Source organism: Rhinopithecus bieti, unplaced genomic scaffold (genome assembly GCF_001698545.2).
Source record: "Rhinopithecus bieti isolate Rb0 unplaced genomic scaffold, ASM169854v2 scaffold_6380, whole genome shotgun sequence".
Lineage (NCBI taxonomy): Eukaryota > Metazoa > Chordata > Mammalia > Primates > Cercopithecidae > Rhinopithecus > Rhinopithecus bieti.
In genome coordinates, this window is record NW_016806642.1 from 3,444,931 (window position 1) to 3,466,602 (window position 21,672).

The following is a 21,672-nucleotide window of genomic DNA, read 5'->3' on the forward strand; positions in this document are numbered from 1 at the left end:
ACATAAGGAAAAGAACAACGTTAGAGAAGGAGTAATTGATGGCAACATAAAACTTTTATTTTTCTTTTTTTAATTATTCTGACAGTAGTTTGTTCAAAATAATAATGACAACAATATATTTGGTAATTGTACCTTATGGATAGGTGAAATGAATGGTAGTAATGATATAAGTAACTGGAGGGAGGAATTAGGGATACTTTGTTACAGGTAGATGCAGTACTCATGAAGTCTTATTAGAAAGTGAACTTGAATTAATTACAAATACAAACTGCAAACTATAGGGAAATTCCTAAAGTAAGTATTGAAATATAATGTGTTAAGAAGAGGAAATTAAATTATATAAAATGCTCATTTAAAACCACAGGAGGCATAACAAGAATTGATGACAGAAACAGAAAAAAGAACAAGGGCAATGAGTAGAAAACAGCAACAAATATGCGGTAGATATAATCCCACTATATCAAAATCACTTTAAACATAACTAAATACACCAACTAAAAGACACAAACTATCAGAGTGGATAAAAAACAAGGTCCAACTGTATGTATGATACCAAAATCTTGTTCTATGAAGATAAATTTAACAAAACTCTAACCAGTTTCACTAAGAGAAAAAAGAGAGAAGACACATTTTAATAATGTCAGAATTAAAACAGGGACCATCACTACTGATACCTTAGACATTAAAAGGATAATAAAGATATATTACAGGCAACTCTCTGCCCACAAACATGGTAATTTAGATGAAATAAATTAATTTCTTTTTTTTCATTTTTTTATTATACTTTAAGTTCTAGGGTACATGTGCATAACGTCCTTTCTAACTCTTTCTTGCTCCATGATAAATAAAACCACTATTCTCATATTTCAGGCCTTTTTTCTGTAATGATGGCCAGTTTTCTCCAAATAAACATATCCTAAAATCATGTTAATGTTTTCATATAAAACTTTATATAAAATTGGGCAATACTTTTCACTAGAACTGAATCAAATTATTTCACTGTCTTTGATAGCTTGATCTAGAACACATAGTCCCATATTTATGACTTATTTAGCACATCAGCCAGGACCTCAAAGTCAGTTTTTGTCCTTGATAACTGTAAAAGCAATTATCAAATCCTAGAATCATGTCTTAGAGATGTTTAGTAGTCTAGAAAGGGATCAGCAAACTCTGGCAGGCCAAATCCAGCCTGCTGCCTGTTTTTGTAAACAAAGTTTTATTGGAACACAGCAACACTTACTTGTTTACACATTGGCTACGGCTCCTTTCACAATATAACAGCAAGGATGAGTAGTTGTGACAGAGACTGCAAAGCTCATAAAACTTAAAATATTTACTATCTGGTCCTTTACAGAAAACATTTGCTCATTGCTGGTCTTGGCATGGAAATTGATTCGATATTCTTGGTACTCTAAGTGGTAAGCACAATTCTTTCTCTCACACAGTCGCAGGCAGTACTCCTTATCTCTATGAACTTTCATCAAGTTGATGGCAATGACGATAATTTGAACCCAGTTTCCTCACTTCTAGTCAAATCATTTTTTAATCAGATTCCTTCATCAATAATTCCACCAGTCTTCAACTATCAGTATTCCAGTGGAAGCTGGATTTTCAAGAGATGTTCAGAAACGCTTTTAGTTACTTATATTTAAAAATAAATTTAGAGTTGATAACTGCATACTTTATACTCTCATACTTTAAAAAGTAGCCAGTTAATTGAAATAAAACAGGCACGTTATAAATGAATTACTAATATGTGGTGTTCACTGACTATTGAACATGAATAATGGCTAAATTTTCCATTTCACCCTAAAATACTGACACCCAGAATGAGGCTACTGATACTTGAGACATGGTTTCTAATTTCCAAAAAATCTTTATTGGATAATGATCAAGAGGACAAAAGTCAACATTTGCTGATTACCTACCAAATGCATTTTACTAAGCAAAATACCTTAGATAGATTACCTCATTTGCTCCTCACAATAGTCTATGAGACAAATATTATTGCCCTCCTTTAAAAATAGAAACATTCAACTAGGAAAGATAAACAAACATGCCCCAAATGGCAGGGTCTAGATTTGATATTTTTAAGGAAGGAACAATTCTACAACTTCCAAAATGTCTTTGAATTAAATGAACTCAAACTTTACAAGGCACTGTACATTTTATCCAAGGTGTTTTTAAAAATTATCTAACAACAGATATAGCACCAGCACCCACCAAAACCAGACTCCTCTGTGCCAGTCTTCACCTCTTTGCTTTTAGATTGTGAGAAATTCTGGAGACTTCTGGAGAATAGTCTGGGATAGTAGTAGGGGCAATCAGAGAGCTCAAGAAAGCATATATTTACCAACTGGTATGAAAACATTTCAATACTTTAACAACTGGTAGAATTGTATCACTGCCAAATCTTTAAGACTCCAAATCCGTAATTATACAGACGCACAATCAAGACTAATCACATAAGCCATGTGATTGAGTACCCTATAGGGGAGCCCTACCCCTTTCAGTTCTCCATGATTGGCTATGACTCTTATATAATGTTAATTCAGCTGAACAGAAGATATAAGACAGTGCTTCTCAAATTTTTAACCCATTTTCTTTACAATGTTTTAGCATGATTCTCTATCACACGGATTGTCTGATTAAATATTTGATGCTATTAACTATGATACCTGGAGTTTCAGTGATCTAATTCTCAATGTGTCAGGTAAACATTAACTAAAGGATGTCAAGATGCTGTATATCATTATTCAAAGAGCACAAACTGGGCTAGTCATCAGCCCTGGAGAGCTCAGCATGTGGCAGAGGTACATGGTACACCATAAAATCATAGATTTTAATGATTTACTAGAATAATGTTGTACAATAATTTAATGTTTAGTCTTTCAGCTTGATAAATTATTTAAACAAAAAGCTATTTTAAAAGCAACACATTATTAATTTAAAATCATATCAAACAGAGAAAATATTTTTCATTTTCATGATAAATCTCCATGATATGTAAGCCAATCATTCTTGAAAAGTATTTTAAAATGATGTAGGAAAACAGAAAAGAAAAGTGAGAATGTACTAATTATTAAATACATAATAAAGCACATATCTGAAGCAGTCATGGCACGATAACCACAATTGTAAGATTAGATGATTAACTTTTCAACACTAGTTTAAAACAGCCTCTTTCATAAATACAGACTCTGCAAAACAGTCCTAGCATCTATCACAGCACAATTTTCACTACTCTTTCAATTTACAAAGAAGTGTTTATTTTATAGATAATCACAAACTGAGATTAATAAAATGGGATGATAATAAAGACAAGCTAGGGATAAGTGTACAGTTCAGCAATAAGAATATCATATACATATAGTAACTCACGTAATTTGTTTTTCCAAGTCAAAAAATACTGATGCACACTGTATAGCTCTTTTTTAAAAAGTTAGATCATAAGCAGTAATTTTGCTATCCCTTTACATTAGTGTAAATGTATCTCATTCCTTCCACAGTAGCTTTAAATGAAGCATGTTCCTTCCACTCTGAAGAACTAGAAAATATTTCCACTGTTTACAAGACCTTATGTTTGATTCTAAAGGGAAACAAATTCTCAAAATGTCAATCATCTTAGTTATTTCACAGAAAAGTCACATTTTAATACTATGAAATCATGTTTGGAGAAATTGGAAAATAAAAATTTAGAACTGACATTTGATTTTGAGGCTACTCACCACTCCTGGCTTACAGTTGTAATAGCAATGCTTGGAAGCGTTGTCAAAGGTAGTGTGGTCGGCCTGGAAATACCATCTCCCTCAGGAGTCCTCGCCCTTTCACTCTGTCTTTGAGACAGTGGTGGTAACTGTAAGTTTCCTGAGCAACACCTTCTCCCTCTCCAGAGGTCGATCCCAAGTGTGTTACTGGAAGAACTGTAGGATTTACTCAAGCTACATTCAAAATAATCTTTAACATTCTGGAGGAACCACAGGGAAAGAAAAAAAGAAGAGAAAGAAAATGAAATTCAAATGTTAAATGGAGTGAAACAAGAAACTAAATGATCAAGCTGTCACTTATTATGTCCTGATTATCTCACAATCAGAATCTAACATTGATGTCGAAAGCTTAAGAGAAAACAATAGAAGAGGCTGATTCTCAGCTTTTGGAATAAACTTATCCGTGCATATTCCTCGAGATTTTTAGGCATATAGATAATGTTTACTAGTTGTAGTATGTGGATGGGAGGCCTCCTTCTTTCCTTTCTATTTTAATTTTTTTCATAATTTGCTAAAATGATATTAGCTAAAATTTAAAATATATTTTGGAAATCAATGTTATCATTCTTCAACTATGGGAACAAACTATGAGAAAATATGAAGTTTCTTGTTCAGTATTTTATGTATTTATTTTTCTTTTTGAGAAGGAGTCTTGCTCTGTCACCTAGGCTGGAGTGATCTCAGCTCATTACAACCTCTTCCTCCTGGGGTTAAGTGATTCTCCTGCCTCAGCCTCGCACGTAGATAGGACTACAGGCACGCGCCACAACGCCCAACTAATTATTGTATTTTTAGTAGAGATGGGGTTTCACCATGTTGACCAGGCTGGTCGCAAACTCCTGACCTCAGGTGATCTGCCTGTCCCAGCCTCCCAAAGTGCTGGGATTATAGGCATGAGCCACTGAGCCCAGCCATTCAGTGTTTTAAGGTAAAAATATTTTCTGTCTTAGAACAGTGGAATGTTGATAATTAGAGATGACTGTTATGTTCTTATGAAAGGTCTTCTTACAAGTGGAGATATATATATTTGGTCAAATTGTGTAAGAATTCAGAAAAAGAAGTATACTTTATCCAGTCTTGAACTGCCATGTTCAAGTACATGCCCTAATACTGACATTAATCATATACTTTGTGAGAAGACAAAGACATTGTGCTATACTCAATGATACAAGTTATTTATTCTTCCCATATCTTTTGGTGACAATGGGTCCTGAGATTGTTGGGAGCGGGAGGCCCTAATGAGCCTCTGCCTGGTGTACCATTCAAAACAGCTGAAAGACAGAAAATGTTATAGCCCTGCAATGGCCACTGATACCAACTTAAGGTTTAAAAGTTAGAATTTTCACTGTCCACACTTGGCCAGCAGAGAATAACGGAAGTCCTAGTATCGGGCTAGTCTCTCACCTAAAAATTACTCTGTGACCCTAGAGACAGGTATTTCCTACTAGCCCTTCAGACTCGAGTTAGGAGAACCTGAGACTAGACCTCCTAAAGTTTAAACAAAGTTCTTTACCCTCCGCTCCTCTACTCCATGGCCCCTATCCTAATTCATACAAGGATAATTAACTCAAGTTTGAGGATCTAGCTGTATTAATTCAACACACATTTGACACACATCTATTATTATTTTGCACTGTGCTGTTTAAGAAGGATACAATAGCAAAAAGAGGAATGGTATCTTTTCTCATAGAACATATAATCTAGTGATTTATACTTATCCGAGGCATGCAAGACTATATTTTGATGATAGAAATCTGGGCAAAAACAGGCTTGACAATTTTCAGGAGCCCTACCCTCCATACCAGAAAATGGGATACCATTATATTTTCTTTGCTTGACTTATAATTTTAAAATACTATTTAATTGAAATTCAGTAGAACCACAGTTCAGTATCAGGAAGAAGACAAAACAATTTAAAATTTTCCAGAGTTTGAAACATTCTGGAATGTATCAGTATTTCACTGTTTAGCAACTAGTTATTATATTAAATCCATTGTAGGTCTGGCACTTACTGTATGGTGTGTGTGTGTGTGTGTGTGTGTGTGTGTGTGTATGTGTGTGTGTGTGTCTATGTGTGTAAAGAAGCTAAAGGGAAAAACTAATATATATGTTTATTTTTTGAAAGACAAACTACTTTAGGAGACAAAAATATATAAAACCTTTCTGAAGAGATTAAGAACAAACTAAACGAAATCATAACTGTAAATCAGTCTAGTTCCAAATATGCATGTAAAGAAAGCACTGGTTATATGGAAAGCAAAGTCTTGAATATATACTTTATCTCTTATGTAAGAAACACCATGCCAAAGAACAGAAATAAGGATATCTATCATGTAGCTAAACCACCAACCACCCTAGCCTCCTAATGTGATTATCAGATATTTTTCTCCTTTAGAAAAAAGAACTATTACCAGCGAGGTTTAATTGTAGTAAGTGACCTAAATGGGTACTATTTGGTACTTGTTATTTGAAAAACAAAAAAGTCACACCTATCACAAAATATCTCCCACGCTAATTTGCGAACAAGCTCGAATTTTCAAATTTAAAATCATTCTTTAAGTTAAAAAGATTTGTTCCAGAAGACCTCAGTTAACATTAAATGCATTGCCACAAAGTAAGAGCATAATGGAATAGCTTGTCAGAAATTAAATTCAAGATGAAAACTTAACAGTGTTTTACAAACACTAATTAACTCATGCAGATTTATTCATAATTACTTTGTACTCTGTAATTCATACCAATAATTTATACACCACTACCCTAAAATTACTAAAAACCTCATAGTAAAATCTAATTTAGTCAGTTCTCAATTACTGATTTGTGATCTTGAACTTCTTTTCCTAAATTTTCAAAGATTTTGTGGAAAGGAACATTAATTTGAATGTTACCTCTGGAAATCACAACTTTTAAAATGCATCATGGTTTCCAAAATTCACCTGATAATATGAATAATCCCTAAGGAAAAATCTAGTTTTGGCTTATCCTTCTGTTTCTGAATAATTGTTTGTTTAAAAGTCAATATTCTTGCCAATAAAATTTGAAAAGGTTGTCACAAAGGAAAAGGTAGTGTAAAATCCTGCACCTAAGTAGAAGTTTGCTGAGAGGAGGGGGAGGGGACACCAAAGGACTGAGCTCTTTGTGATAGCCCCATATTGAAACCAACCAATTTGGGACCATTGAAATGTACAGATGAGAAATGCTGGTGCTTAAGTAGTCAAGGTTTTGTTGCTGTTATTATTTGTCTTTTGTTTTTTCTATTTCAGTCATTTTGAAGCATTCTCTACTTTTGAATTCTTCTGGTTAAACTCAGTGAGAAAATGGAATAAGGTATTTTTAAGGTCTCCTACTGTGCTTTGGTACACATTCAATTTGGACCACAGGACAGAATTTTTTAAGCCTTATGAAATCAGAAATGGAAATTATGGAAAGCAGTGAATGGCAGAGTCCCAATCAAAGCTAAATGTCATGATACTCCATGAGACAGTAATGAAAGCAATTTTTTCTTCAAAACTATGATTTTATTGTTGGCAGTCACCATCAGTTACAAGAGTAGTTTTTTGGAGGTAATTATTATCACTCTTACTGACTATTTTGCCTTCTTTGAAACAATCTCCCAATATATTTGCATATATAATTTCTGTGCTTAGAAATGCAAATGAGAGTCAAAGGTGTAATGTTAAGTTTTCTGGTAGCTACATTTAAAAAATAAAAAGAAACAGGTGAAATTTATTTTCAAAACATATTTTACTTAGCCTTGTATATGCAAAATATGACATTGCAACATGTGATATTATCAAAAATTATTAATGAAATGCTGCGTATTGCACTGTATATTCAAAATCCAAGATCTATTTCATGTTTACAGCACATTTCCATTCAGACTAGTACTTAATAGTCACATGTGGCTAGTGGCTACCATAGTGGACAGAGCAAATCTAGGTAATATTTATCCAATATGGTGGGGTTAATGTTCATATCCATTGCATGTTTCCTGCAGGCAACCTTCCTCTTGTTTTGACTATGCCCACCATTCCCTCAGGGAGGATCAGGATTATTATTCAAGGATGCAATGAGAAAGAATTAATGGTTTGTCCGTCTTTTATAGATGGAATGCATTGATCAGTTTTATTCTTCCAAAAAACAAAATAGTGGTGCACACAGTATACAAATAGTATTAAGGGACAATCCCAAGGCTTTTTTTTTTTTTTTTTAAGAAAAAAAGTTTTCTAATCCCAGAAGTTTTCTTTTAGATATCCCGAGCAACGTTGGTACTGAGAACTTAGACTGTAACTTAAAGGAAACGCCCTTCTAGTCCAGGAGCTAGGAAGGGAGGAAAAAAAAAAGAAGTAAATGCTGCCACAAGTGACAGAACAGAACACATTAACTAGGTTCTTTGACATGCAAAAAAAAAAATAGAAATGGCAATGGAAAAGGAGTGTGTTTTGGAAGCAAGAACCTAAATAGTACACCTAACTCTCCCTCTGCACTGTGGGTCCTACAGGGAACATAGAAGAAAGCTGAGAATTAGTTCTAACATACCTGCCAAAGGCTTTGCTGCGGTATGAGGCAAAGGGATCACAGGGCCCACCGGGTGAGCATCTGTGAAATAGGAGCTTAACAAGATGGGTTATTACAGAAAACAAGGAAAATTGCTTTTCTTCTTCCCTCCTTTCTTTCCTTTCACATATCTGATCAGCAGCACATAATTTTTAGCTCAATTACAAACAGTAATTGGGTAAAGATGAGACAATTAAAGACACACTAATGAAGGACTGGTCAGTTGAAAGCAAAGAGATAATTAAGGACCAAGATCCAAAGCTATAGAAGATAGTTTACAGATTTCTTCAGATGATTTAGATTGGGGCTCTTCAAACAAAGTACATGCCTATTTACTCTGCTATCCTGTTAAAATACAGTCTGATTTGTAGGTCTGAGGTGTGGCCTGAGATTCTGCATTCTCAATAAACACCCAGGTAATGCTAATGGTGCTGGTCCAAGGACCACACTTGAATAGCAAAGGCCTAGGGGCTACGTATATCACAAGTTTCTTAGGAGTAGTTGTCAAAAACCCCACCACAGGAAGTGACTTTCAAGGGTTAGCTGTACATGGGTAAAAGTGTGGAAGAAAGTTATCAGAGAACTGATCATGCAAGCAGTGTGGAAAGAGGAATTATCTGAGAGTGAGGATATGGGCGTAGACTAGAGATTGGTGGTTCTGTGATTGAAAACCATAAAAGTGAAACTCAGCCCATTTCCAAGATGCAAAGAGGGTATTGTTCCTGCTGTCCAACTCACAGAATGCCAGGTCCAGGTGCTGGCTATGCCCATGTCAGAGAAACACCTAGTCACAGAGTGGTGTGTTGAACACTCCCAGCTGCCCTTTGAATAGAATTATCCAGTGACTTCTTTATTGAACAGACCAAACGTGATTGGGACCTTTTGGAACTTACATCATCAGCCGTCACTGTCATCACACTCCTGCTTTTCTTCATTATAGAGGTGGAAAATATCACCTCTTAGGATGTCTGTTATTCAATGCAGCTTTGCTGACACTTTTTAATACCTACAGGAGAAAAAAAAAAAAACACACAAAACAACAGCTCTGTATCCTTAAAGAAAAATATGTGGCATACTCTCTAAAGTAACATTCGAAATGTGTAACATGTACATGTAAAAGCAAACATCATAATTTACCAAGCCAATTAAATTTGATATGCTTAGAAAAGAGCTTCACAAAATATTAATACAAAAATCCAAGAAATTGGTACAAAGCTATTTGGGAAAAGATAGTAAGAATAATGAGTAACAATTAGGCTCCCAAATAATGATCGTGAAGAATATAAAAATAACATGCATTTTACACAAATGCTTTATAGTTTACAAAGCATATTCCCATAAAATATTTTATTTGATGCTTGCAACAGTTTGTTGGATTATTTTCATCATTTTTTCTAATAAAGGAACAGAGAGAACAATTATTTGGCCAAGGTAACATAGCTAAAACATGACAAGTTCAGAACTTAAAGAATATGACTGCTTTATACTATCAAAAAAAGTAAAGAAAAGTAAACCAATACAAAATATATATACATGAAAGAAAAAAACCTTAATCATCATTTTTACCACCAGTTTAAATTTCTCATATGTCTAGTGCATAAACTAGTAGGCAATTATTTATCATAGAAAATTCTAGCAACCTGTAGTTAGAGCTTGAATTTCCTGGTTTAAGTCACAGATATCTAGCTATTTTGAGATAGAGATGCTGTAGTTCATGACATTTGCTTTGTGTAGATCATTGGAAGTCACTGTAGAAACAAAGAACCTCAATAACACTACCAGAATTTAAGGGTGCACTCTTATCGTGGAAACCAAAGGCAAAGCAGTCACTGGTTTATGAAGACTCAAAGGGAAGAGGGTGGGAGGGGGGTAAAAGGTGAAATCGTATCTATTGGGCACTGTGTTCACTATTTGGGTGATGGGTTCACTGGAAGCCCAAACCTCAGCATTACTCAATATATCCATGTAACAAACCTGCACATGTACTATTAAATCTAAAATAAAATTTTTAAAATATAAAGTTGTCATACAATAGACTACAAAACAACACAAAAAATTGTGTTTGCAGAATTTAACTGAAAAAAAGATGTAATATAAAAAATACAAAATCCAAGAAGTATTAGTCCATATGATGGTTTCACAAGGTCTTAGTACCAAAAATATCCTGTATTGTTGCTGAGCTCAAGGACTCCTATATTTTTTCACTGTGTCCATTTAACCCTTAATGCATGCTTTATTTTAAAAGTCTGCTTCTCTAGCATGAAGATATATATAGATTAAGAGCATGATGAAATTGTAGCTGTGTGACTAGGAATACTAAGTAGTGGCATTGTACCATCACCCAGGAAACCAGGGTTGAATTTCTAACACATAATTTGACTACATTATGCAGGAGTTGGCAGTGAAACTGACAAAGTAGATAAGAAAATGGGGGAAGGGAGAAACTTTGCCTTTATAAGTGCTCTAGGAGAGAACCCCACGGGCTTTTCAGGTATTTGATTCAATATGCCAATGAAAAGAATTTCCTCGGCATACACGAAAGGATGATTAGAACTACGATGCCCCTCTAATGCTGACCAAACAGCAGTAGGCAGAATTCTAAGGCTTTTACTCAAAGGCTGCTTGAAACCCAGCGAAAGTAGACAAGTAACAAGAGATATTTTATCAGGGTTATAGTCAGTATCGAGGGCCTCTATAGGTAGGGTTAAACCTGAAAAAAAAAGTTCGAACTCCTAAATTTAAGAAAAGCAAGATTTAAATGTGTTTTAAAAGCAGGATATAAAACTATGCATACTCAATGATTATAACTGTAAAGTTGTGAGCATATAAAAAATATTAAAGGTGCTATGTGAAATGATGATAATGTAATAATGATAATAATAGAATAATGGAATAAGGGTTATAGAAGGTTTCCTAAGTGAGTTGAATTTCTTTTTTTTTTTTTTTTTTTTTTNTCTCAGCTCACTGCAAGCTCCGCCTCCCGGGTTTACGCCATTCTCCTGCCTCAGCCTCCCGAGTAGCTGGGACTACAGGCGCCCGCCACCTCGCCCGGCTAGTTTTTTGTATTTTTTAGTAGAGACGGGGTTTCACAGTGTTAGCCAGGATGGTCTCGATCTCCTGACCTCATGATCCGCCCATCTCGGCCTCCCAAAGTGCTGGGATTACAGGCTTGAGCCACCGCGCCCGGCCGAGTTGAATTTCTTTAGTGGAGATAATGTAGAACAATATTAAAAAATATAAAAAGGTATGCCAAGAGTGCAACACATGTAGAAAGATGCCATCATGAGGAAGCTTACAACAGGCAGAGAGACAAAATGGTCCAGGGTAACATCAGTAGATCTTTTGACAAGCAAGAGTATTTTTGTAAGGTCTTAGCCATGGAAATAAATTTGTTTTATGATTCTTTGAGTATAACTTACTGTATAAATTCATGTGTCTTCAACCGGACACATGTCCTGGCTCGGAAAAAGCAGGATCACAAGTCACAAGGCAGTTTTCCAACTGTTCTACAATAAAAATACATTATTTTATATTTAGGGAGAAAAGCCAACATATGTTACATAAGACCAAAAAAAGCAAGAAATATAGATTGATTATTTTCTGGGATATTCCTCATCTGCCCCTTCAGACCCACTCTTGGCCCTTCTCCATTCTGGTCTGTGCCCTGGGAGGCTGGCCCTCAGGTGCTGTCTAGCCCTCTGGCTCCTAGGTATGTTCAGTCAATGGAGGCAGTTGCAAACGATCAGAGGGCAGGAGGAAAGAGGGGTCCCTCTCTGCTGGCCATAGTGTAGCCATGGCTAAAATGTTCTACTTGAGGTCACAGATCCTGCAGGACTTCCTATTTAGCTGTGGAACTGGAAGCAGCTTCCCACTGTTGCTAGCCTCCTAGTACTTCATAGCCCTTTTTGGTTATCCTCAACCCTGCCTATACCCTTTGTAAATAGTACTTCCATTAAACTTTCTTTCATCCTCTTTAAGAGAACAATCTGTTTCCTACTAGGATCCTGACTAATACAGACCTGCTTCCAAAACTTGACAATAGTCAGAATTGTTAAATATCTCCCCTCAGTTCCTAGCACAGTGACTGACACAAGCAAGTCTCAATAAATAAGTATTCAAAGAATAAATGAGTAGAACCTACTTGGAGATCTAGATTGGTTTTGATACTTTGAGAAAAGGTCAGCAAGCATTATCTCAATTTGTTTTTGTAAGTCAGAAATAGTTTTGTGTCCTCACTCACAGATGACAATGGAGATTCTTTTCAGGAACCTCTGCTGCCTTTTGTTTAGGCTAACAGAGATGGAGGATTTACCTTGAGTCATTTTTAAGTACTCTACATACATGATTTCAATGATATCATAAAAGCAACCAACCAAATGTGCTAGGCACAATTATCAAGACAAGTGAGGGAATCATGTCTTGGGAACAGTAATAAAACCTGCCCAAAGGCATACACTCTGCTGGTTAAGACCAGAGCATTCTTGTTCTAAAACCAAGACTATTAACCTATCACTGTACAGCTGATTGGGTCTTATTTACATCTTTTCAAGGTGAAACTAAGTGAAATGGTTTTTATATCTTTTTTTTCTGATGTTGGTAATACAAGTTAAGTTGATCAGTTTCCTGGAGCCATGCTCCCTGCTAGTGTAAGGACAAAAATAAGTGATATTAAAAGATACTAAAGTTTTTAAATACCTCATATTTAAGGCAAATGCTGTAAGTGAGAGGACAGATCAGGTTCTCTTAATCTGAGATTATTGTCCCTTATAAAATTTGCTTCTGAATAAACAAAACACCATATGCTTCATTAAAACAAAGTATTTCTAAAAATTTCTAAGGTGATAAATGTGATGGATGGCAGATTCCATTTCTGATATATGTTTAATAGTTTTCCTGGTGGTTTTATATTTAACCATTTAAAAGATGCTTTTAAATTTGTATTAGTCCTTTATAATGTTCTGTTTTATTCAGACTAGAATATTCTTTATATAATTGTACCTTTTCCTTTTTCCCCTTTCTTAACAGATGTTTAAAGGTTAAAATGAGGAAAAGGACCCTGACTTCTGTGTTAATAGTGTGAATTTCACCTTTCACGGGTTAGAGTTATCAGTACTAGTGATACTTGGCTAAAAGGAATTTCAATGAATAGTGATAATTATTTTAAAATTCTATATCATGGACACATGCTAGACAAAACCATGCAGAAATGAGAAAAACAAAAGTAATATTTTGAGTTTAAAAAATACTACTTTTTTCCAATTTAAAAAATATCTTTTATTTTGGAGATGATGTTCAAAAAGCTTTCATTCTATTTCTTATGTAACTGATTTATTTGAACATTCTGAACTCAGTAGGGCACAGATATGAACTAGTCTTCATTTTTCTCCAATAACTGTTTTCCATATGTAATATCAAATCTATTCTGTCCTCCTTAACAACAGTTCAGATTGATTCCATAACTCCCATCTTGTAACTGTTTTAATTCAGTGGTCAGTGTCTGGGACTTGGAGTGGGAAGAGGGAATGTACTACTCTTTTATTCTTCCTCCCTACTTTTATCTTCAGGTTCTAGCTCTTTCCATATTGCGGCAGAATAGAAGAATTAAAGACAAGAGGGAAAAGTTTTCTTAACTAGGCATTTAATTGCAGTCCTTTTTTGAGCGTCTCTGCTTCTCTGGTAAAATCAGACTCACTTTGATGCCTTCTCTAAGGCAGGTGTTGAGATGAGGCCCTTCCTCTAACGGGGCAGTAGGAGCTTTCACACTGGAGAGAAGTAACTTTTCTAGTCTCCTCAGTTCCACCCTCATTGGCACATATTGAAACTCTTGTTGGTGAGGTCCCCTTGCCTGATAGTCTACTCTCTTGATTGGAATAATGACATGATGACTCAAGCTGCAATGTCCACTTGATCTAGAATAAGCTCAAGCATCCTGGTCACACTAAATATATACACTAAATGTATGTATACTAAATGTACAGATACACCTAAATGTATATGCTGCTTTACTGCTATTTCTTCTCTGTTCCCTGCTGTATCTCTCCACTTCTCTTTCTCCTTCTCAGAAAAACACAAAATTCTTCTACATAAGTGATCAATGGAGAGAAAAGATACTGTCAGTTATTTACCAATGTCTTGCAGCCCCAAGCCAATCATTCTAAATTCTGCTATGTGAATCAAACTACATTACAGACTACATTGCAAACTACATTTAACAGATTCTCTATCTAGGTGGCTACCTTTAGGTGTTGACAATGGAAATCGCTGGTGGGAGACTTGAAGAGACTTGGAGAGAGGAGACCCTCTTTATTCTTCCAGGAGAATGGACAAATTGCTTGTATTAAATCCTTTGTTTTCCTAACTGGAGCCTAAGGGATACAGAAGTTAACCTGTTCTTTGTCGAAGGTACTTCTGTCCTAGAAATGGTTCTTCATTTTCAGTAGGCCAATAACGCACTCTCCCCATCTAGAGTCTATATACATGAGAGTTCAGAGGTTGCCAGGATGAGGATGAGAATCAGAACCCATCTAGCTGCCTCTGCCTCAGAGCGAGGTACCAGACCACACTTGTGTATGTCTATCCTTACAGAACGTGGATAGTTTGATGGCTTTTAGTTCACTGTTTTGGGTTACAGTTGTCCTTTCTAGCTTAACAGGAAATGTCCTACTCATCTCCTTTTAGATGAGAAAATGTCCCTTTATGAAATGACAATAATATAATGAGGCAATGGTGTATTTTTGCTTTGTTTCTTAATGTTCTGAACTGAGAAAACTAAAAATTGGCAATTCTATGTCAGTCTCCTAATTCTTTGGAAATTTTAACAATTCACAAAGTATAAATGTCTAAGAATCTCAAAACTAAACCATGGGATCTTGACTTTTATAACTAACATTAGGGTTTAGTTCAAGAAAACAAAGGTTTNAAAAGGACCCTGACTTCTGTGTTAATAGTGTGAATTTCACCTTTCACGGGTTAGAGTTATCAGTACTAGTGATACTTGGCTAAAAGGAATTTCAATGAATAGTGATAATTATTTTAAAATTCTATATCATGGACACATGCTAGACAAAACCATGCAGAAATGAGAAAACAAAAGTAATATTTTGAGTTTAAAAAATACTACTTTTTTCCAATTTAAAAAATATCTTTTATTTTGGAGATGATGTTCAAAAGCTTTCATTCTATTTCTTATGTAACTGATTTATTTGAACATTCTGAACTCAGTAGGGCACAGATATGAACTAGTCTTCATTTTCTCCAATAACTGTTTTCCATATGTAATATCAAATCTATTCTGTCCTCCTTAACAACAGTTCAGATTGATTCCGTAACTCCCATCTTGTAACTGTTTTAATTCAGTGGTCAGTGTCTGGGACTTGGAGTGGGAAGAGGGAATGTACTACTCTTTTATTCTTCCTCCCTACTTTTATCTTCAGGTTCTAGCTCTTTCCATATTGCGGCAGAATAGAAGAATTAAAGACAAGAGGGAAAAGTTTTCTTAACTAGGCATTTAATTGCAGTCCTTTTTTGAGCGTCTCTGCTTCTCTGGTAAAATCAGACTCACTTTGATGCCTTCTCTAAGGCAGGTGTTGAGATGAGGCCCTTCCTCTAACGGGGCAGTAGGAGCTTTCACACTGGAGAGAAGTAACTTTTCTAGTCTCCTCAGTTCCACCCTCATTGGCACATATTGAAACTCTTGTTGGTGAGGTCCCCTTGCCTGATAGTCTACTCTCTTGATTGGAATAATGACATGATGACTCAAGCTGCAATGTCCACTTGATCTAGAATAAGCTCAAGCATCCTGGTCACACTAAATATATACACTAAATGTATGTATACTAAATGTACAGATACACCTAAATGTATATGCTGCTTTACTGCTATTTCTTCTCTGTTCCCTGCTGTATCTCTCCACTTCTCTTTCTCCTTCTCAGAAAACACAAAATTCTTCTACATAAGTGATCAATGGAGAGAAAAGATACTGTCAGTTATTTACCAATGTCTTGCAGCCCCAAGCCAATCATTCTAAATTCTGCTATGTGAATCAAACTACATTACAGACTACATTGCAAACTACATTTAACAGATTCTCTATCTAGGTGGCTACCTTTAGGTGTTGACAATGGAAATCGCTGGTGGGAGACTTGAAGAGACTTGGAGAGAGGAGACCCTCTTTATTCTTCCAGGAGAATGGACAAATTGCTTGTATTAAATCCTTTGTTTTCCTAACTGGAGCCTAAGGGATACAGAAGTTAACCTGTTCTTTGTCGAAGGTACTTCTGTCCTAGAAATGGTTCTTCATTTTCAGTAGGCCAATAACGCACTCTCCCCATCTAGAGTCTATATACATGAGAGTTCAGAGGTTGCCAGGATGAGGATGAGAATCAGAACCCATCTAGCTGCCTCTGCCTCAGAGCGAGGTACCAGACCACACTTGTGTATGTCTATCCTTACAGAACGTGGATAGTTTGATGGCTTTTAGTTCACTGTTTTGGGTTACAGTTGTCCTTTCTAGCTTAACAGGAAATGTCCTACTCATCTCCTTTTAGATGAGAAAATGTCCCTTTATGAAATGACAATAATATAATGAGGCAATGGTGTATTTTGCTTTGTTTCTTAATGTTCTGAACTGAGAAAACTAAAATTGGCAATTCTATGTCAGTCTCCTAATTCTTTGGAAATTTTAACAATTCACAAAGTATAAATGTCTAAGAATCTCAAAACTAAACCATGGGATCTTGACTTTTATAACTAACATTAGGGTTTAGTTCAAGAAAACAAAGGTTTTCTGGTTTGTGCTAGCATGTAATGTACTATGAACTGAAGGAAGACTTGCTGGACAAAGCAGAGCCTGAACTGCTATCTCCACTCCCAGCCCCTACATCCACCTAGCTATAGCTATCCACTTAGCTCTGGGACTTCGGTTTCCTCAATTGTCAAATAAAGGGATTGGAGTATAATCATCCATAAACTTTATGAAACCAATGAAATTCCAGAAAACTAGCGGAAATAAACACGAACTATAAAAAACAACTCTCAAGACTCAACAATTAGATAAACATATCCAGAATTTGATACATAAAATATTAGACTTTCCCCTTTAATTTTCATCTACTACTCTCATCACACTTTTAGAAATTCAGGACTGTTGCACCCAGTTATTGCTGCTTTCTGATTTTAATATGACGGAGATAAACAGAGACAAATGTGCTTCCTCCCCAAAATTTTTGAAGTTGTATGATGCAAACAATAAAGAGCAAGTAAATTTGAGGGGAAAAAAAGTATGTGTAATAAGAAAAGTCATTTTATTTGTAAAGTTGCTCAATATTTAGATATAAACATTGCTTAGAGAGAAGAATCAGTTTTTTCAATTAAGTAATAAGTATCAAGGACTTTTGAGACAAAAATTGAAAAGTGCTAGGAATTAATATGAACTTAAACCATTAGCTTACCCTGAGATAACAATAAGTAACAGAGATAATGGTATCCTTTTAAACAGTCATCAAAAGTCAAAGTAGCAAGGCTAAATGCTGCTTTGAGTAAAACCCATGTGTCCAGAACAACCACTTAAACCAATTTCTACTATAAAATATGTTCTTTGTAAATTACTGATCAGGCATAAATTTGAAATCAATACACATGGTGACAAAAAAAAGAAAGAATTCTTAGTATTCAATTTGCTGAGCTGAATGCTAATTTTCAACAAAACACAACAGAGAGAAAGTGACAACGAATCCCATGTTTCTGCTTGTGTAAATAATGCCTTAATGAATTTCTTAGTGAATTTCCCTGCAGTAAATACTAAGTGGAAAGTTTTAAAGAGTTGAATTATTTTTCTTAGTCTAAAATAAAGTAGCCACTGCTTGATCTCTTATAGTTTAAAATACCACAAATCACTTTCGTTTCAGCCATTTTTTGTTTCATCTTAAACAAAAGGAAAATAACAACAACAACAAAAAAGCCCTGTATTCAAATCTATTAATAACCTGGTATTGCAAGCTCTCTCCACACCTGGGAGTTTTCATCTCTGAGTTATCACTGTGCCAAAGTGAAGATGGCATTAGAGGAGGTTTAGGATGGATTAGGGAATTTTTTCCATCTCCTAAAATAAACCACGGATCTACAAACAGATGTAAAAGGCAAGTATGGCGGAAACACATTCAATTAATTTAGTAAGTATTTGTTGGGTATCTGCTCATTCTCAAATTTCTATCTTTTTTTTTTTTTTTTTTTTTTTTTGAGATGGAGTCTCGCTCTGTTGCCCAGGCTGGAGTGCAGTGGCCTGATCTTCCCTCACTGCAAGCTTCACCTCCCGGGTTCACGCCATCTCCTGCCTCAGCCACTGGGTAGCTGACTACAGGTGCCCGCCACCACGTCCGGCTAATTTTTTTTTTTTTTTTTTTGTATTTTTAGTAGAGATGGGGTTTCACCGTGTTAGCCAGGATGGTGTCGATCTCCTAACATCATGATCTGCCCGCCTCGGCCTCCCAAAGTGCTGGGATTACAGGCCTGAGCCACCGCGCCCGGCCCAAATTGAGATCTTCTAATGCTACCCTCAGAGGTATTTAGTAACAGCCACTCTAGATCTCAATTAATATTACCAACTTTCAATGAGAGTACAAAAAATTAAATTGCATCCATGATCCAAAACCCCTATTTCCATCCATCATCAAAAACCACTTTTCATCTGATTTCTCAACATCAACAAAAGATTGAGAGCCCAACATGTGGTAGGGACTTCCTAGATGCCGTGGATAATACAAAGATGAAAATATATATAGTCCTTGACCTTAAAATGCCCCTGTCTCATCTTAGGAGAGGAGAATCAATGCTTATTCATCCTATTCATCCTACAATACTGAACACCTTGGCCTGTGTCAGGTTCACAGTGCAGTGTGAGAAGTGCAATAGATCATGGGTTAATCAGATGAAAAAATGAGTGAAGGCCACCTCTATGGGCAAGATGTTATTAAGGAAAGCTTCATTGAGGAGGCTACTGTCCTTTTCCAGGTACTGTAACTAAGGAACAAAGAAAGAAGTCCTTCCAGTCCTCCTCTATTCTCAAGTGTGATCTTTTAAAAATGCAAAATTCCTTATATTAATCCCCAGCTTTGCATTCTTCATGCTTTCTGTAATTTTTAGGATAATGCAAAACCCTTAATACGAAGATTAATCATACAAGTTCCTACAGATCTGGTCCCTGCTTGACTTTTAAGCCTCAACTTCCTATTTTGGCTTCCACTTGCTTCCCCACCTTATGCTTATGCCACATCACTCTCCCCTGTAACTCATTTAGCTTTAGTTCGACTGGATTTACAGTGTATCCAGCATGCCTTTCTTGTCTCTGAACTTTTCCTACACCATAACATGTCTTCAACTTTGCCTGGCTAACCCATTCTTCAGCCTTCAGCTTTGATGTCATTTGTTCAGAAAAGCCTTTATGGAATTCCCCTTCTTGTAAGAAGGTATTATCACATTATTTTTCCATTCACAGTATTTTTTACAATTACATATTTGTTTGTATGAATGAATAGGTTTATGCCTCCCAGAAACTCATAGAGAGTACCGCCAACCACTATATCTCTTGTGCCAAGCAATAAATATTGGCTGGAAAATGTTTGAATGAGTAGACTAGATAGGCTTGAGGCCTCTTGCTAGATTCCCTGAAAGTGTGATAATTTAAAAGCAGCAGATAGGAGGGGGCAGGAAACAGAATCAGAATGCCTGGTAAACTGCAAATGTCAGCTATATTGACAGGATACATATTCCTACTCTTCTGACAGAGGTACGAATAGCTTTATGGCAGGCACTATTCTATAGTCCCTAAATCGATCATCTCATGTAATTCTCACAACTATTTTTATCTCCATTTTTCAGGGGAAAATTCTGAGTCCCAGAAAGGGTGAATGACTCATCTAAGCTCACTAATCTAGGAAAAGGCAGGGAGACAGGATTCACACCCAGGCACTATGCCTGCAGAGCTCATGAAATCAACCATTACCTCTGCTGCCACTTGGAAGCAGCAAATAAGCATTATTTATCAGAGAACAAGCAGCAAACAAGGATGGGTAGGGGCCAAGAAACAGGACAATTGGGAATAAAAGTGGTATTTCAGAACAAGAAAGGAATCAGAAGATTTTTTAAATGATGAAGCAAAAAAAAAGAGAGATGCAGTTGGCAGAACATATGGAGCCCATGAACAGCTACTCTTTTATGTAATCTCATAGAAATTTACATTAAATTGGAAAACGTAGATTGTGTGTATAAAACTGTATATCTAAAACATAACTTAAAAAGCATAATAATTTGTCTCTGTTTATCTTATGCTTCAACAAGAATTCACCAAGTATTTTTTCTTCTAAACTAGGCTTCAATCCAATACTAAATTCTTTTCAGTTAATAGAGAAGACGCTTGACATTCATTCACAAGTGCTATGTCTCTAGACTTTTAAAAATTGTTCACCTGTACAGTGCTGTTCAAACATGTTTCATGGGGTATATGGGACACAGACAGGAATTTGGTCTAAGTCTTCTTTTTGGACTCAAAACCCCAGACACTCATCATCAAGTAACTAAGTTTTCGTTTCTTGTGAAGAAGACTGAAACAGCAAAGGATGACAGTTCATTCTTGTTTTAAGCAAGCAAGCACACAAAATTTCTGTGCATTCCTTTCTCAGAAATATAAACACTACATCATTACAGACTTCATAAGAGGACGATAACAAAAATGTGAGAAATCTTTCCAGGACTTCAAATGAATTAATGGCCTAATATTTACTGGCTTAACTGAAATATAATTGGTTTATGAAGTCTGCTAGTGATTCCCTACCTAGAAGCAACATCTAATTCGGGCCTGTCTGTCCCAGCTCTATTAAAATGTCAGGGGATTCAGGTCTATGTGGACATATGAAAAATAAGCATGTAAAAAGAAACAATTTCAAAAGCAGAAGACTGAAACTCTTGTGGTAATACTAGAATACCACATAATATTGTTTTGATAGAACATAAAGGAACACAGAAATAAATTTTTATTGGTCTTTAAGTATCTTCATATTTAAAACTATCATTTCCTTATTTATTATTTTAATTTTTTAAAAATTATTTTGAGACAGGCTCTTGCTCTATGCCCAGGCACAAACACAGCTCACTGCAGCCTCGACCTCATGGGCTCAAGCGAACCTCCCACATCAGCCTCTCAAATTAGCTGGGAGCACAGGTGCACACTCCCACACCTGGCTCTGTGTGTGTGTGTGTGTGTGTGTATGTGTATTTTGAAGAGATGGGTTTCACCATATTGCCCAGGCTGGCTGACTCCTTTCTTTCTTTCTTTCTTTCCTTCCTTCCTTCCTTC

General features: G+C 35.8%; 1 protein-coding gene across 1 annotated transcript in view; it reads right to left on the reverse strand.

Annotated features, from left to right (window-relative positions):
- Positions 1-21,672, reverse strand: part of PDE4B (phosphodiesterase 4B) — a 592,970-nt gene that overhangs the window by 443,034 nt on the left and 128,264 nt on the right. Inside the window, exons 2-4 of the mRNA XM_017877178.1 lie at positions 11,744-11,830; positions 9,218-9,330; positions 3,729-3,967 (exon numbers count right to left, since the gene is read on the reverse strand). Of these exons, the coding sequence (XP_017732667.1) occupies positions 3,729-3,967; positions 9,218-9,259 (281 nt within the window). The 5' untranslated portion in view covers positions 9,260-9,330; positions 11,744-11,830. The remainder of the gene's footprint in view (positions 1-3,728; positions 3,968-9,217; positions 9,331-11,743; positions 11,831-21,672) is intronic.